This window comes from Microtus ochrogaster, unplaced genomic scaffold (genome assembly GCF_000317375.1).
Source record: "Microtus ochrogaster isolate Prairie Vole_2 unplaced genomic scaffold, MicOch1.0 UNK137, whole genome shotgun sequence".
In the NCBI taxonomy this organism is placed as follows: domain Eukaryota; kingdom Metazoa; phylum Chordata; class Mammalia; order Rodentia; family Cricetidae; genus Microtus; species Microtus ochrogaster.
This window is the reverse complement of record NW_004949235.1, coordinates 358,748-374,486: the sequence shown is the minus strand read 5'-3', so window position 1 is coordinate 374,486 and position 15,739 is coordinate 358,748. Positions and strand designations below refer to the sequence as shown.

Below are 15,739 nucleotides of genomic sequence, written 5' to 3'. Positions count from 1 at the left end.
AATAAGAAAAAAATAAAAAAGAAATGACTTAGTTAGCTTAGCTCACAGTTTTAGACCAAGGAAGCCATGGTACAATTCACGGTGTCAGGAGTTACCACATCTGGGCAGATGAGGAAGCAGAATGCAGGAAAGGCTGTCCCAGCCAGCTTTCTCCCCTTCCCTTTCCATTCACCAGCCATATTCAGTCTGGCCTCTCTGGGAATACCAATGAAAAACCACCCACTGTCTTCTAGATGAGAACAAGCCAAGCAGAGTTGACAATGAGCATTAATCAGCATGTCCAGGAAATTTTAAACTATAAGTGACAAATTTTCAGAACATAATTAGCAATAAAACCCAAAATCTCAAAATTTCCTTTTTTATTAAAAAATTTTTAATCTTTACTCCAAAATCTTGCAGTTCTTTTTTTTAAAAAAAATCACACAGATATTAACTAGACTCAAAGCCTACACATCTCAATAGTTAGAATAGCCTTCTAAAGCTGTGGAACTTCACAATGGATTTTATACTTTCACCATAAGACAACACTTAAATATACTATTAAATATAATAGAAAAGAGGGTAAGAAGAACTGAATATTAATGTGGTCAAACTCTTTTTAAAGTAACAGCTTATAAGAAATAATTTATCGCCGGGCGGTGGTAGCGCACGCCTGTAATCCCTGCACTTGGGAGGCAGAGGCAGGCGGATCTCTGTGAGTTCGAGACCAGCCTGGTCTACAAAGGGAGTTCCAGGACAGGCTCCAAAACCACAGAGAAACCCTGTCTCGAAAAAGAAAAAAAAAAAAGAAATAATTTATCCAAGTAGCTACAGGAAGGGAACCGAATTCAAGAGTTCTAAGAGTGCATGATTTCTTCAACTCTGCAACTAGAGACAAAGTCCTTCCTCAGTCACCGCTGGCCTCCGCGGAGTCTGCGGCCACAGGGCTGGGGCTGGGACTGGGTGGAGTGAAGAAGCACAGCTTCTATTCTTAGTACCTTCCTGGCCACTCTGAAATCTCCTGGTCACAAATTATGGCCTGCTGTCTTTTAAAATAGATTTTCACTCACAGAATTCATAGAAAATACCTCAGAATCACAAAGAGATATGTAAGTTATTACATACAGCTAATTTCATTTTGAAAGTAATTTTAGGTAAAAAGTATTATACATGTTCACAAATTTAGCTATAAAGAGGGCTTAAAATACCTTTCACTGCAGATGTACTTGGAAGGGTACATCTTATAATTTGTAGACTATTCATCACTAGTGTTAAAATCAGAAAATTTGAATTTTAAAAATCAAATTTGTCCAAACTTGAAAATGATTATCTTGAAAAAAATTAGTAATACAACAAATCTAAACTGATGACACAAGTTACATATTAACTATTGTAAAATTATCTTTAAATTTAAATAACATAATTAGTAATTTCTGCTTGAAAATTATTGGCTGAAAGTAAAAAGAAAAATTATATATTCTTCATCTTCATCATGCTTGTTAGTAAGAAAATCAGAAGGCTGTCTGCTCACATCAGGACCAACTTATCTACTATGTACACAATGCTGAAATGAAGCTCACAATAAAGATTGAGGAAAATATTTACTTTCTTCTAGAATGAGAAGAATGAAAAGGTCAGTTAGATCAAAAACAGTTTCAATATATAATATTATCTACCATTATACCCAAACAGAATATCATTTTTAATTTTGTTCTACAAAAAAAAACATCTTTATGTAGCCCTACTACAAATGAAATCCTTCCAATTCAGAAGCCTCCCTAGGAGGCTGGCGCTGTGTTATCTTGCCAAAGCAAGAGATGGCCTAGCTCTACCTGGGCAGGGATGTAGGACTGAGCAGGCTTCCCACTGGATGCTGACACTGCCTGGAGGCTCCAGCATAGAGCCAGAGCTGCAGCAACTGCAAAGTTTTCTCTCAATCATTCTCAGAGTGCTTGGTTTCTTTTCCCTTTGTAACATTTAGAAATATATACTCATAAATGCCAAATTTTTCATACAGTTCATTGTTGCATGAAATGTTAGAGCTGACAACTCATTTTCTCCACACAGAAGAATTTTTAAATTATGAATAATCAATTGGAAACAGCAAAATATAAAGATCTGCAAGTGGAAGAAGAAGCGCCCTTCCAAGCAGCATGTCCACTGGCAGCCATGTGGTGCCATGTAGAGGATGAGACCCATTCTGCCCAGTCTGGGACAGTGTGCGTACAGCAGAGTGTCCTTGGTCTACATCTACCTGCACCATTCCCTGTGCCCACGCACCCTACACAGGTCTCTGTGCAAAGACACCTGTGGGGATGCCATCTGTCATCAGGTAGAGAACTCAGTCCACATTTCCACAGAGGCTGTGGGAACAAAGAAACTTCAGAAGACATTCTGTCGTTTTTCCTGGAGTCCACGACTTGTGCTGGCAGAGGCTGCCAACCGCAGAGCACTCGAGCCTGCAGATGCACGAGGCTGTCTGCTTCCAGGCTGCGCTTCCACCGCAGCAGCTGGATAAAAGCTCTCCCCGCTTCTCAACAGCAACCACTGTGGAAAAGGCAAAGACTGAACTAAAAGACCTCATTCACAGGGCCAGAAAGCCCAAATAGGCCAACCTGCCAGCCAGCTCTTCCCCTGCAAACAGTCTGTCTCTTTGAAAGGTGTCTACAGCTCGGTCCTTCCTCTATCACTCACACGTATTCCCTTACACCCTGTTCTCTAGAAAACCAGTAAAGCTCAGTGGTAATTCTATACTGCTTTATTTTATTGTTAATGTTTTCTGTTGGTTTTGTTTTGTCGTTACCAAGATCTGAAAAGGCTAAAAAGTGAAAAATCATGTCTCTGGCTCTGGCAAAATTAACAGTGCCAGAGGTCATACATTCAGTTGTTCAGGATCACTAGACCGCACAACTGACAACACTGAGCAGGGCCGTGAAAAGCTACAGGTTACTCAGGACAAATGAGGTATTTGTTTGTTTGTCTTCTTTGACTAAATAAGAAAAGCCGGATTAGTTCCCCACATCTGATGGTCTGCTCCCTGGAACCACTGTTTTCTTACCAGCACAGTCGAAGGCATCCATAAACACTGCACTTTCCAAGAGACCACAAAAGATAATTCTGGGATAGCCCCACATGCACATAAATAATAATAATAAAAAAAACAGCACAGGGTCGCAACAACTAGCTAAAGGGACCTGTCCCTCCAAAAGTCCCTAGAGAACAAAAGAAACCTCAGAACCTTGAGTATACAGCACCCTGTTACAGAATCTGCAGCAAATCTTTTCTTTTGCACACAGCCGCAAACCCAATTTGACCATTTCCCCGAAATAAAGCTTCACACGATGTTTTCCACTGGGTGTGGCTTCTCCTCCACTTGGCTGCACGACACCCAACCTCTGTCAACCTTCAGACTATATCTTCTCTCACACACGGGTGCACAGTGATAGGCACAACACCACTCCTACAGATTCCACACTTTCACTGGCAAATGCCCTGCTGTGAAAATAAAATTGAAGAGCAAAAGTTCAATGTACTCTGCTTTCTGTGTGGGCTACTTTTATGTCGACTTGATAGCTAGAGTCATTGTGGAAGAGGGAACCTCAATTGAAAACATGCCACAATCAGATTAGCTTGTGGGCAAGCATGTGGTGCACTTTCTTGACAATTGACGGGGGTGGGCCCAACTTACTGTAGACACTGCCACTTCTGGGCTGGTGGTCCTGGGTGCTATCAGAAAGCAGGCTAAGCAAGTCATGAGGAGCAAGTCAGTAAACAGAGTTCCTCCATGACCTCTGATTCAGTTCCTGCCTCCAGGTTCCTGCTCTGACTTCCCTGGATGATGGACTAACAGCTCTAAGATAAAACAGGCCCTTTCCTCCCCATGATGCTTTTGGTCATTATGATTTATCGTAGCTCTAGAAACCCTAACTAATGGACTTTCTCAGGGATCTGCAAGCATGCCAGGATAGGACTGCCCAGAAAGTGAAGGTCTCCAATGCCAACTTCCAGATCCCACACACAGTTAACAGATCACACCAGATTTTTGATCGTTTAGTACTAACTTCAGCATAAAAGTAAGTGTTTCCACAGGAAGGGTTACAAAGTCATAGGAAAAATACTGATGGAAAAAATGCAATTCATGGATTACAGGATAAGAAGAAGATGGTTAAGCTTTAAATCAGGAATGTTTTAAAGTTTAAAACCTAAAAGAAAATAAATTCATATAAATTCTCCTTTTCAAAAAGCTCAATATTTGTTCCTCTCTGGCACACAAATAATTTGTGCACTCCTAGCTTCTAATACTCTTTTTAAGAAGTAAATGTTTCTGAGGCAGATTCTAATTAAATCTTTTTTATTTTAAGTGAACTGACACATGAAAAATGATACAAGACCCTCAAAGGTTAATGGGTGGAGGCATATCAGGACCTAGATATTCACATAATTCCTTCCATAACAATTTAGATACAAAATTTTAAAGTTATACCCAATTCTTGCTACAGGGAATCATTCATTTTATTTTAATAGCAGCATACTAATAGACTTCCATCACCATAGTAACACACCTGGGATAGTTCATGTGAGAGCTCATTTGCTTAGTTTTGAAGCTGGGGCTTCTAGCAGTATACTGGATGAGACCTGAGGGGAGTATCTAACTGAACAGATTATCTTCATGTCTGGGAAGCAAATAAAGGTGAGGCTTCAGTCCCATAAGTCCATTAAGAGAACACTAAATGACTTAAAGAATGTCCACAAGGCCCCACCCCCTCAGCATTTCATCACTTCCAACACTGCCATCCTGGGGACGAAGACTTCAGTGCCTTTTGGAAACACACATATACTACAGCAAGCAGAGAATCAGAGCTGATCACATCTCTTTGAAAGACAAGCTATAGTTTAAGCTTGTCAACTTCTTTTTTTAAAAAAGATAAATAAATTCCCTCTCATTCAAACTGATTCAATGGGTACAAATGAAAATGGGGGTTGGGGAAACGGCTCAGCTGGTAAGTGCTTGTCTCACAACCATAAAGGCCTGGATTTGGATCTCTAGCACCCCCATAAAAAGTTGGGCCCAGTGGCATGTATCTGTAACCCCTAGTGAGACAGGTAGGTCCCTGCATCTTGCTGACAAGCCAATCTAACTGAAATGGCACACTACAAGTTGAGGAAAGGACTCGGTCTCAACAGTCCGCGTGCCTGAGGAAGATACCCTATCAACCTCGAGCTGCCCACCCAAGCCACACACACACACACACACACACACACACACACACCACATAGAAATACAACCCCAAAACAATTAAAAGAGAAGAAAGGAGAATGGATGAGGGTCCATTTTGTGAAACTGACTACACAGCAGGAGACAACAGGGTGAGAAAAGGTTTGACTCTGTGCAGCAAGGTGCTGGGGGTGATGTGCTCAAGAGGGTGCTGAGGGAAAACCTGGGCTCAAGAGATCAACCTAAAACTCACCAGCGAATCCACAATTAACTGTAGCTACGCCTGTGGGAAAGTTGTCACGAATGAGCCAGAACTAGGAGGAGGCCTAGTGAACTGTTCAGACTGCATGAAGTGTGTGCCCTGATGATCTTTATCAGTGGAAGACAATCGAGGAGTAGCTCAAAGAGGAGACAGAGAAATAAGTCACAGATCCCTCTCAAGATACAGCCACAAATGGGGCAAGAAAAAGGCAGGTGGTAGTTGAGGAAGGGGCTGAAGATGGTGTGGAAATACCCCATATTGTTTTTGTTTTTTAAGAACCTGAATGCAGTATCCAGCAAACTACTAGTGACAACTGAAGGAGCAAGGGGAACTTTCCATGACAAAAAATGAAATTAAGGAATTTATGACCATCCATCCCGCTCTGTAGAAGATATAAAAGAAACACAACCACTCATGATAAAAGTCTTGGGGAGAGAAGAGGTATATTGGGATATTAGGTCTGAACATAATAAAGATGTATACAGGAAGCACACAGCCTACACAGAAAACCAAACAACAAAACCTAGAGGTCGTTCAAACTCCGCCTTCTCATCAGTCACTTCTCTTCCTGGGAACCTGCCCAAGACAAGTGAAAGGTGTGTGCTTCTGTGCTAGGTTCCCGCACAGAACGTGGAAAATAAACCCTGTCCAAATAGAATAAACAAGACTAGTGACAACCTAAGGGCACACACTGAGAGGTCAGAGTACACACCACATAACTGAGCTTACAGTACTGCTTTATAACTAATGGAATACATTTGTGGATACCCCAGGAGCTTGTGCTCACTCATCACGACACCAGAATGAAGGCACCACAGTACCACCAATCTGTCCCTTCCAATCACGATGCAACCTTCTCTGAGTTACCAGCATTTCCTACAAGTAGGGTGTGTCATTTGAACACAAGGTGAAAAGAGGAAAGGAAATGGAGACTTGTCTCAGAAAAGGCTGAACGGTCAGGCACCACTATCGGACCACTTCTCAGAAACATGACTGCTCTGAGAAGGCTTTCTCCAAGACCCAGAATGCAACATGTAGACAAACCCACAAAACCAGTCACTTGATTTATCAAAAAAGGCAATGCAATACGTGAATAAAAGACCCCATTTTCAAATAAGTGGTGCTGAGGGAATCATTTGCATGTAAATATATAAAACATATATTTAATATAAATATGTATTTCTAGTTAATATAAATGAATGGTATAAATTTTTATTTAATATTAGTGCATACAAATGATATGAATAATATAAAATATGTATATATTCCACACAGAATACGAAAAGTAAAGCAAAGATTACAAGTTAATTAATGAAAATCTTCACGGTCAAAAAAAGAGATTTCTTTAAAAGAGGACACAAAAACCATAACCATAACTGAAAATGTTAATAAATTTGGTTTCACAAAAATTAGAAATTGTTTTCCATTACAAGAAAGCCTCTCAGGCCAGTGAAGAGACAGCCATACCCAGGAGAAGACATTTACACGTCTATATCTCACAAAAGACACATGCAGAAAACATAAAGTTACGCAAATCAATTTTTAAAAAAATTCAGACAGGCAAGGGAGTCAAACTGGCCTTAAAAAAAAAAAAACAAAAAAAAACAAAAAACAAAGACAACATCCAAATGATCAAGAAACATGAAAAAGTTCTCAGTATCACACAACCATAAAACCACAGTAATGTTCCATTAATCACATAGCCATGAAAATAACTACAAAAAAACCCACTGATAATAATACAAATTATGTATATTTGGAGCAATTCGAAGTATTCAACCTGTTTAGTATTTAAAACATTTTAACTAGCTAGGAAAATTGCTTGGCAGTATCTACTACAGCAAACACAATCATGTGCTATGAAGGAGATTAGTATTTTTAATAAATAAAAAATTATTTATGGGACCATATATAAGTAATGAAAGCCTTAAAACAAGGCTTTCTATACAAGAAATGTATAGATTTCTTGTAACCAACTATTAAATGCCTCAAAAATAAGTGTATCCTTCATGCTATTACTTCATTAACCCGGAACTGAGAGACCGGAACGATTCTGCTGGCAGCTGGAATGAACGGCCGACAGGCAGGAGGGTGGAGACACCTAAACAACTCATTAATGCTTTTCAAGAATAAACATTAAAATATAAAGTAACTCGAAAAATCATAAGAACCATGACTACAGGAGAAGAGGTTGGAAAGAGAAGAAACATAAAAGGAAGCAGGGGACCACAGGGGGACAGTCATAAAGCTCGACTCTAACAGCGGCTGCAAACAGGCCACTTTGTCCCTCTGTGGCCAAAATAATTGGTAAAAAGCAACTAAAGCTTCATAAGCAATATTCATAAAAAATATGCCACCGTTTCCTGGCCATTTTCAATCAGAGAGCAGAAACCTGCTACCCATCTCGTCCTCTGAGGAGACAGACTAGACTCCCGCCAGCTCACTCTTCTGCACTGTCTTTATAAACAGAGTCTATGCATACAAGCGTGGAGTGTGTATGCAGGCAGAGATCTACAGCACAAAAAGATCCACAAAATTGCTATCTGTAAGACCACATTTTGTTCTATTAATAACCACATACTGCAATATTACAGAACAAATTTTCCAATTCTGTTATACTGGTATGCAAATAAATTAATTCAACCATAGCCAGGACCTAAATATACTTACTAACCAGTATGGCCTCGTATAACTCTAGTGACAGAATTTTATGTGATCACTTTCCACTCTGAAAATATCATGAGTCTTCACTACTGATGTGTTTTAAATCCAGCTGCTTAGTTCTGGGGATATTAACACCTGCAGCTTTCAACTCAGTATATTTAGCACACTACAAGATGCCCAAATACTGACTTCACAGTCAAGGAAAATGCTATGCAGATCAGGCAGAACATAGGGCATTGCAGCCAGGACTGCAGCTCTAAAATCAGTTAGGCACATGTGGTTTCTTCTAACATTAAGGAGCCAGAATGGCTTGGGCAAATAAGAGTTAAATGAGTAGGTATAATTTAAAAAAAAAAAAAACAACAATATTTCAGAAGAGTAGAAAAAAATGGTGAATCAGAAAACAAAACAAACAAAAAAGCCCACATGGACTTTCAAAGAAAGACAAATTTGGTCTGAATGCTGACTTTGCCCATGTAAACTCTCAATCCTTGTGGAAAGGTTCCTTGCCTGTAAAGAGGATGATGTCCCATTTGCAAGTTCTGGGGAGAGAGGTGTGAAATGGTGACCATGAAACATCTGTTTCTCTTTACCTAATCCATCCACAGCAATAAAGGACTGGATTTCTAGCATCAGATGACAAAATAAACTGAGAGAGCAGAGATCCCCATTTCAACACTGCATATCAGAACCGCACACTCCTTCTTTATTATTAATTCCACAGCACTCCCAATAAATCAATAAATGTCTTTGACATTCCAATATCAATGAATAAAAGTTTAAGTAATTTAACTCCTTAAAAAGAAACAACAGCTGAGCAGAAACTATGTAAGTTGCTTTTAAAAACCCAAATACCAGGAAAAAGATTAAGAGCTTTAACAGACAGTAACACTTTCTGGATATGCTATTTAAACTCTTAGACCAAAACATAAAAATTCAAAGGTCCATTCTTAATTCAGGAACATAAAAGGGACAGATTATTCGGCCTCATCAGAACAATTCTGAAAGGAATGAAATTTCTGGACTCAACTTTATACGAAAGTTTTTCCTTATGATTATTTTCAAATAATTTTTTTAAAATTAAGTGCATGGAAAAAATTTCTTTTTGAAGAACACAGCACATGAAATGGTATGTTCAAATGAGAATCACTTGGAGTTAAATCTAATAATCTCTTCAAAAAACTGTTGAGTTGTCATTCATTAAAACTTATTAACTCACATTTGATGCGCACACACACACATGCACACACACTTAAATACACACTTTCCATAAGACATTGAACTTTTTCATAAAGTCAGGGAGTAAGTAAGACACAGGTACCTATGAGGTAGAGAGAAGAGGAGCAGTATGAAAATACAGGTGAAGCTGGAACTAGAAGGTAGAAAAATAAAACAAAACACTTCATACTAACTGAGAAGCAGCCAAACAAACAACGTCCTAGGAGTGACAGAGGAGAACATACTCCAAGCAGAGAAAGGCTAGGCTTTGATAGAAGGTCATCCCCCCAGCTCCAAACTGAGATACTTCTGGAGTGAATGGAGACACTATTAAATATTTGCAGCGACAAAAAAATAAAAACCCAGACTTTCCCAAACCAGTCAAGACAAATGAAAATGCCATGCAGCTGTGGCCACTTACACATGTTCAAGTGTGCTAAAACACAGGATTCTGAAAAGCATCTAAATAGTTCACTCTCCAAAGCATCAACAGCACAGAACTAGAAAGTTTCTCGGCGCTTTTTTGTTACTGCCTTCCAACACAGGCACGGTACCAATGAACTCCAATTCCAATGACCTTGAAGGGCCAGCTCATTACAGAACAACCTTCAGCGAGAAATGGGAGAGGAAAAACCTCCTGGATGGTGCTCAGGAGTTCCGACCGCCTGCCATGCACTGAGCACACCTCCTCTCACTGCGTCTCCACAGTGCTGGGAGAGGGTCTTTATCCTCCTCATCTTAGATGAGGCACACAAGGTCACACAGAAAGCATGCGGGGGAGTCAGATGATTTGCCATACTCTCATTTAACTCCAATGCTCTGCCCTAGGAATAATCCAAAACAAGTACCACACAGCCAGGGAGCAGCCACGTTGAGAGGGTTCCTAGAATACATTTTACCTAATAAACCCTGCCATGGTCAAGTACTACAGGCCAGAGAACCCTGCTCTGATGTTGTGGAGTACAAAGGTGCCAAGTGTCTACCAACAGCCTGAATTCACCTGACTGTCAGGTCAATGCAATTAACTATACGCTTTGTGAACCCCAATGTTTCAGGAGTTATTCTGACATAAGGGGGGAAAGGGGTGTGGCTATATTTCTCCAGGGGCTCTGGCATACTCATATGCCAAATATAACCTTTCGGATTCATTATTATCAGCAGAAAAAAGCACTGGTTGAGTGGCTTACATGGTTTCTATATGTAATACTTCCAGCCATTTATGTGTCCTTCTGGTGGAAATACTTGCATCCCACAAATAAAAACAAAAAGGAGCTGAACTAACACAGAGGTCTAGCAGTTGAGTAGGCAATACCATCCAAAACTTAAGATTTAAGGGATTTGGGGACCAATACATACATATAAAAAGAAACTACAAATGTTCATTTTATGTTTGCATTATGGCTACAAATAGTATTGCTGTATCTATCAAAAATTCAAAATTTGATAACTTAAGCCTTAAAAGCAAACAATATAAATTAAACCCCTTATAGAACACCCAGAGCTACAGAAGGAAGTAAACTGATTTGGGAAGAGAATATTCTAAGAAAACATAAATAGATGATACAATCAACTAATTAAACAATTTCCCACCGATTGACTTTACGGATTTGATTTAAAATGCAAATCATATAAAAGATTAAAAGAAGGAAACGCAAAGGGTGGGCAAGAGACTGCACTACGTATAAATGGTGTGCTCTGGTTACTCTGGGACAGGCTGTTTAGCTGGAACAGTCAGTTCTGCTCTGATCCCAACAGCTATCTGGTCGACATGCATTAGTACAGAGTAGAGTGCAGAGCCGCTGACCGGCCCTAAGATTTTCTGATCTAAAGGCTCCATCTGGATGTGCCTATCTATTCAGACAATTCACTTTGTGATCCAGTTTCTACATGCCTAGCAAGCAGTTTCCTTTGTTTCTCCTTGTGTGAAAAAGAGAAAGAAAAGCAAGAGACTAAAGTTAAACACAGACATTAAGTTCTAATTCTGAAAAAGGAAAAAAAAGTTACTGAGCCCTGAACTTTACCAGTGCAGAACTGACCAATGTCATTCTCTGCCTGTAAAGAGCTCAATTCACTAAACCATGCCCCAGTATAATGCTCAGATATGCGTTTATTATTTTGCTTGAATATGAAAAACAGAGTTCTTTAAAAGTCTGATGTTCTTCCTGCTTGGGAGCTCAGCATCAAGACAGAAGAATATATGTTTCTATAAAGACTCCAAGACAGTTTCTTCTACTCAACATATACAATTCTATATTAAGAAAAATAAAGTCAGTGTGAAGCTGGAGGCCTGGCCAAGTAGTTAGGACAGGTGATGAGACAGCTGCCTGGCTGTGTTATCTATCAACTACTTCTCCAGCAGAGACAGAGTCCTCTTCCCTTCAACAGCCTGTACATTTACCCTGTATCAGCAAACCTCCCTTACTTACACAAAAAGTGTAAATGGATAGAGTGAGCTAAAGAAAATGAAACACGGCCACAGTCAAGAGACATACTGCATACAGCTCCAGCACAAGACACAGAGCTAGCCTCTCTGAACTCTACCTCCTCCACCCTCTGTGGGTGACATGGGACCACGTCAGAGTCAGGGAAGACCACCACACTTTTCACATGTCCTGCCACAGTGAGAGTTCAGTAAGCAGCGGTTACTGTTACTTCATCTGAACACCAAGTAATGCAATAGCTGCACACCCTCAGCATGGAAAAGGCCCTGCATCGGTAGCTGCCACACTCGAAGAATGTGGAGAAGGGAGGATGACAAAGAGATGTGGGGGGAGGGATGAAGAGCGTTGGCCAAAGGCTCTGCAGGTTGACTCTGGTAATGACTAGGAGACTCCATCCATTGCTACAGCTCATAAAATTGATACCAAGTGCAACTGCAAACACAGAACCCTTTCGAGTGCGAAGTATTTTATTAGTTCTGATGAAAACAAACCACCAAAATTAATACAGTCATACTCATACATTTATTTCTAAAATAAACCTAAGGCCCCAAATATTATTTCATATTTTAATTAATGAATAAACTATGTATGTAAAAAAATAAGTGGCCATCTGAAAAATTAAACAAACTATTCGAAAATAAAGTAGATTGTATTGAGTAGTGTGCCCAAGTTAACTACAGAAAGAGAAAATGAAAGCGGTGTTGTCATTTACTAGATTACTGAAGATGACAGACACAACTTCGTCCCTAAGGATCCAGCAATGTGACTCTGCAGACTACCTCGGGAACATACTTTTGTTTTCAGTAAGTTACAGAGAGCTATAACTATCTGCCAGTGCTTTCCACAACTTCCGTACCCTCTCAGAGCATCTATAAAATGTTCTATAAGACCTCTCCTGATTTTATCAAGATTGCTACCATAACTGAGGAGCTCTTTTATTGTAGAGCTGTGTATCTATTTTGGGAGGAAAAAAAAACATTTAACAATAATTTCTTGCTCGTTGCTATTTATAAAACAGATGAAACACCAAAGAAATTATTTTAACTAAGTAGACTTCTGATCCACTTACCATGTGTTTCTGAACACGCCAATCATATCAGTGTTCCGCCTTCCTTCCCCTACCACTATCACGTGTGTCCCTTGCTCTGACTTAGTGTGACCCTGACCTAACAGGATGTGAAGCCTGAGAAGTTGAAGGCAGAAAAGGAGCACACGGCTGCCAGCAGCCAGCACACACCACACACGCTAGCCTCTGGCCCTCAGCCACTGCCCTGTGCTGTCTTCAGCACCCAGCTTAGGAAGAACCCATGAAACCAAGCCAACACCTCTATGGCCTTTCCCCATGAGCTCCGCTGGAGCTTACGCGCCTGTGTTATTTCTGAACAAAAGTGAAACACAATTTCTGTACTCCTGTGGCAAAGGCACCTGTGCAGCAATCACTGTTTTGTGGAACTTGATATTAAATTAAGAGGCTTCTTTATTCTTTAAGATATCCTCTTTATGCTATATAATGTGTCTTTAGGAAGCACAACACGAAATCCCTAAAATCTTGATGCTCCAAGACACCAGTTCACAAAGAAACATAACTACTTACCTATCTAGAGTGGTCTTTCTTTCTATACCGTAGGTACAATCAACTTCCAACACTACTTCCATAATTTTCCAGAACGGTTAAGAAAAAAATAAGTTGAAATAAAGACCAGAAAGGGGAATCTGTCAAGTCATCTTACTCGGTACAAGATACTAAGATATGATTGGTAAATCCAAAACCACCTGTTTTAGAAAGCACTTTGAGAAAAAACATGAACTTCCTCCCCATTCCCCTAGCCCTACAGTAAATAACTTGCTGAGCGCCTGCAATGAGCCTGGCGCTGTGTTTCTAGGGCATCATGTTGAATAAAAAGATAACTGGCTTCTTTAAAATGAAGAAAAAGGAAAGCATAACTTTGATACTCAGAATTCAATGTAAGTAGCATCACCATTTCCCAAGCAGTGATTCTGAACAGTGCACCTTTTTCGTTGGGTTTTTACAGCCTTTTGTGGTGAAGCAGTTCCAAGGACTCAACCTCAAGTTCACATCCTTCTGTCTTAGCTTCCACAACAACAAAACCACAACACTGCTCCTAGCCATCAGTGTTCCCTATGAATCTCAACGTGGAGACGAACAAATTCCAGCTTTTTACACGTGAAAACAAGCCCTCAAAACCCTGGGAAGGAAAGGTTGTGAAGATTAAGCAAGTCTCTGAACCCATCACATAAAATTTTATTACTATTACAATGTAAAATCACCACAAATATTTGTTAACCAATAAAAAACAGAAATATCACATAGTTCCTCAAATGGAATCAATAATCATATATGCTTGAAAACAAACTACATACTAGAAGACATGACGCCACTAAAAGCTACCCAGGCAATGAAGATACTACTCTCAGTTTTAAAGTTTGCTGCAGGAAGGTGATGTGGATCCTTAAGACCTTCCACTGTGCCTGCCTCCCTCCCACACAGAGACTGAGCAATCAGATGACAGGGGAACACAGCTTCTCAGCAGCCTCCCAGCTGCAAGCGGTGGGTTCCAGAGACGAAGCAGAGGTTCATAACACAGAGTCACGTTCACAGGACCAGATTTCTGAATTTCGAGTCCCACCAGAGCCACCTCTGCCGCTGTGACTCTCTGAGTTATCAGCGAGAGGGATGTGAGCTGCACTGCTAATGTGCACTGCTCCTCACTGCCCTGTCCTAAAGCCCCCTTCATTTTTCCAAGAGCAACAATCCATAGCTGCTCCAAAATTAAGCAAGTCAAATGGGTCGATCCGGCCCAAGGCTCTTCTCAGCTTGTCAACTCTCTTCTCTACGGCATGTCACAAGAAATATTTTTATGTTGCAAACTAAACTGTAATATTTGAAGGAAACCACCAAAAACTCTTAATGTCACTTCTTGAAATTTAAAATTCACAAAACAACTGGTGGTTTTCTAAATAGCACCGTGGGGGGGGGGGGGGGGAAGCAAAACCATTGCAAAGGAACTTGCTGATCCGGAGGCCTGCCTATGGCAGCTCAGAAGGAATTAAATTGTGCGGGAACTGTAATCTCCCAGAGCTTTTGAGCCTTAAACAGAGGAAATCTGCCTTTCTGTTTCCTTTCTTCACATAATTAAAGGAGGGGGATATATAGCTTACATTCTCCAATTATGATTGCTTGCTAGGGGCAACTGATTACAATGTAGATTAGAAGAAGCCTATTAAATAATATATGTTCATTGTGTGAGGCTTTAAGAAAATATTTTCACATGATCCCTGTCTTTAAAATTCAACAGCGACCTTAGAGGGAGTGTGCCACCAGGCTAAGCTGCTGTTGAAAACCATGTCCCTGCCCAGGCAGGTACAAGGCCCATTCAATTCCAAGTCGATCCGGAGAGGTGACAGCCCCAAGTTGCTCTAGGAACGTCAGAGCACAGCTCTCATGCACACTCCAGATCACCTCTCCATTCTTCCCCAATGCCAAGGGCTTCCAATCCCAGCTCCAGCACTCCAAACACCCTCGCTTCCCCTTTGCAGCGGGCTAACTCTGCATCGCCTCCTTCCGCCACCGCTTCCCCGGGCGGGCGGGGAAAGCGAGCCCAAGGACGCGCGCGGGTCTCCAACCTACCTTGATGATGCTGCTCCGGCGGGGCAGGCCGCCCGGCTTGCTGTCCCTGGGGACGGGACCGGCCGGGCTAGGGGTCCGCGCGAGCGCCACGCCTCGAGGTCCCCTGGCGGGGCTGGCCCGGGCTTCGTCCCCGGACACCCCGAGGCTGCAGTCTCCGTTGGAAACCCCGCCGCTGTCATAGCGCGCCCGCCCGTGGCCAAGGCGTCCTCCCCCGCCGCTGCCGCCGCCTTCTCCGGTTCCGGCTTTCAGGGCGCCCTTGGCGCTGAGGGCCGGGCCCGGGGAGGTGGGCAGGGCCTCGCCTGCGGCGCCCC

The 15,739-nt window shown here is 41.3% G+C and overlaps 2 protein-coding genes across 2 annotated transcripts in view; one reads left to right on the top strand and one right to left on the bottom strand.

Moving 5' to 3' along the window:
- Plcl2 (phospholipase C like 2) overlaps positions 1–15,733 on the bottom strand; it is a 185,573-nt gene extending 169,840 nt beyond the window's left edge. Inside the window, exon 1 of the mRNA XM_013355475.2 lies at positions 15,429–15,733. The gene's annotated coding sequence lies outside the window, so the exon portion shown is untranslated. The remainder of the gene's footprint in view (positions 1–15,428) is intronic.
- Positions 14,170–15,739, top strand: part of LOC101989743 — a 6,453-nt gene continuing 4,883 nt past the window's right edge. Inside the window, exons 1-2 of the mRNA XM_026778402.1 lie at positions 14,170–14,237; positions 15,338–15,715. Of these exons, the coding sequence (XP_026634203.1) occupies positions 14,170–14,237; positions 15,338–15,715 (446 nt within the window). The remainder of the gene's footprint in view (positions 14,238–15,337; positions 15,716–15,739) is intronic.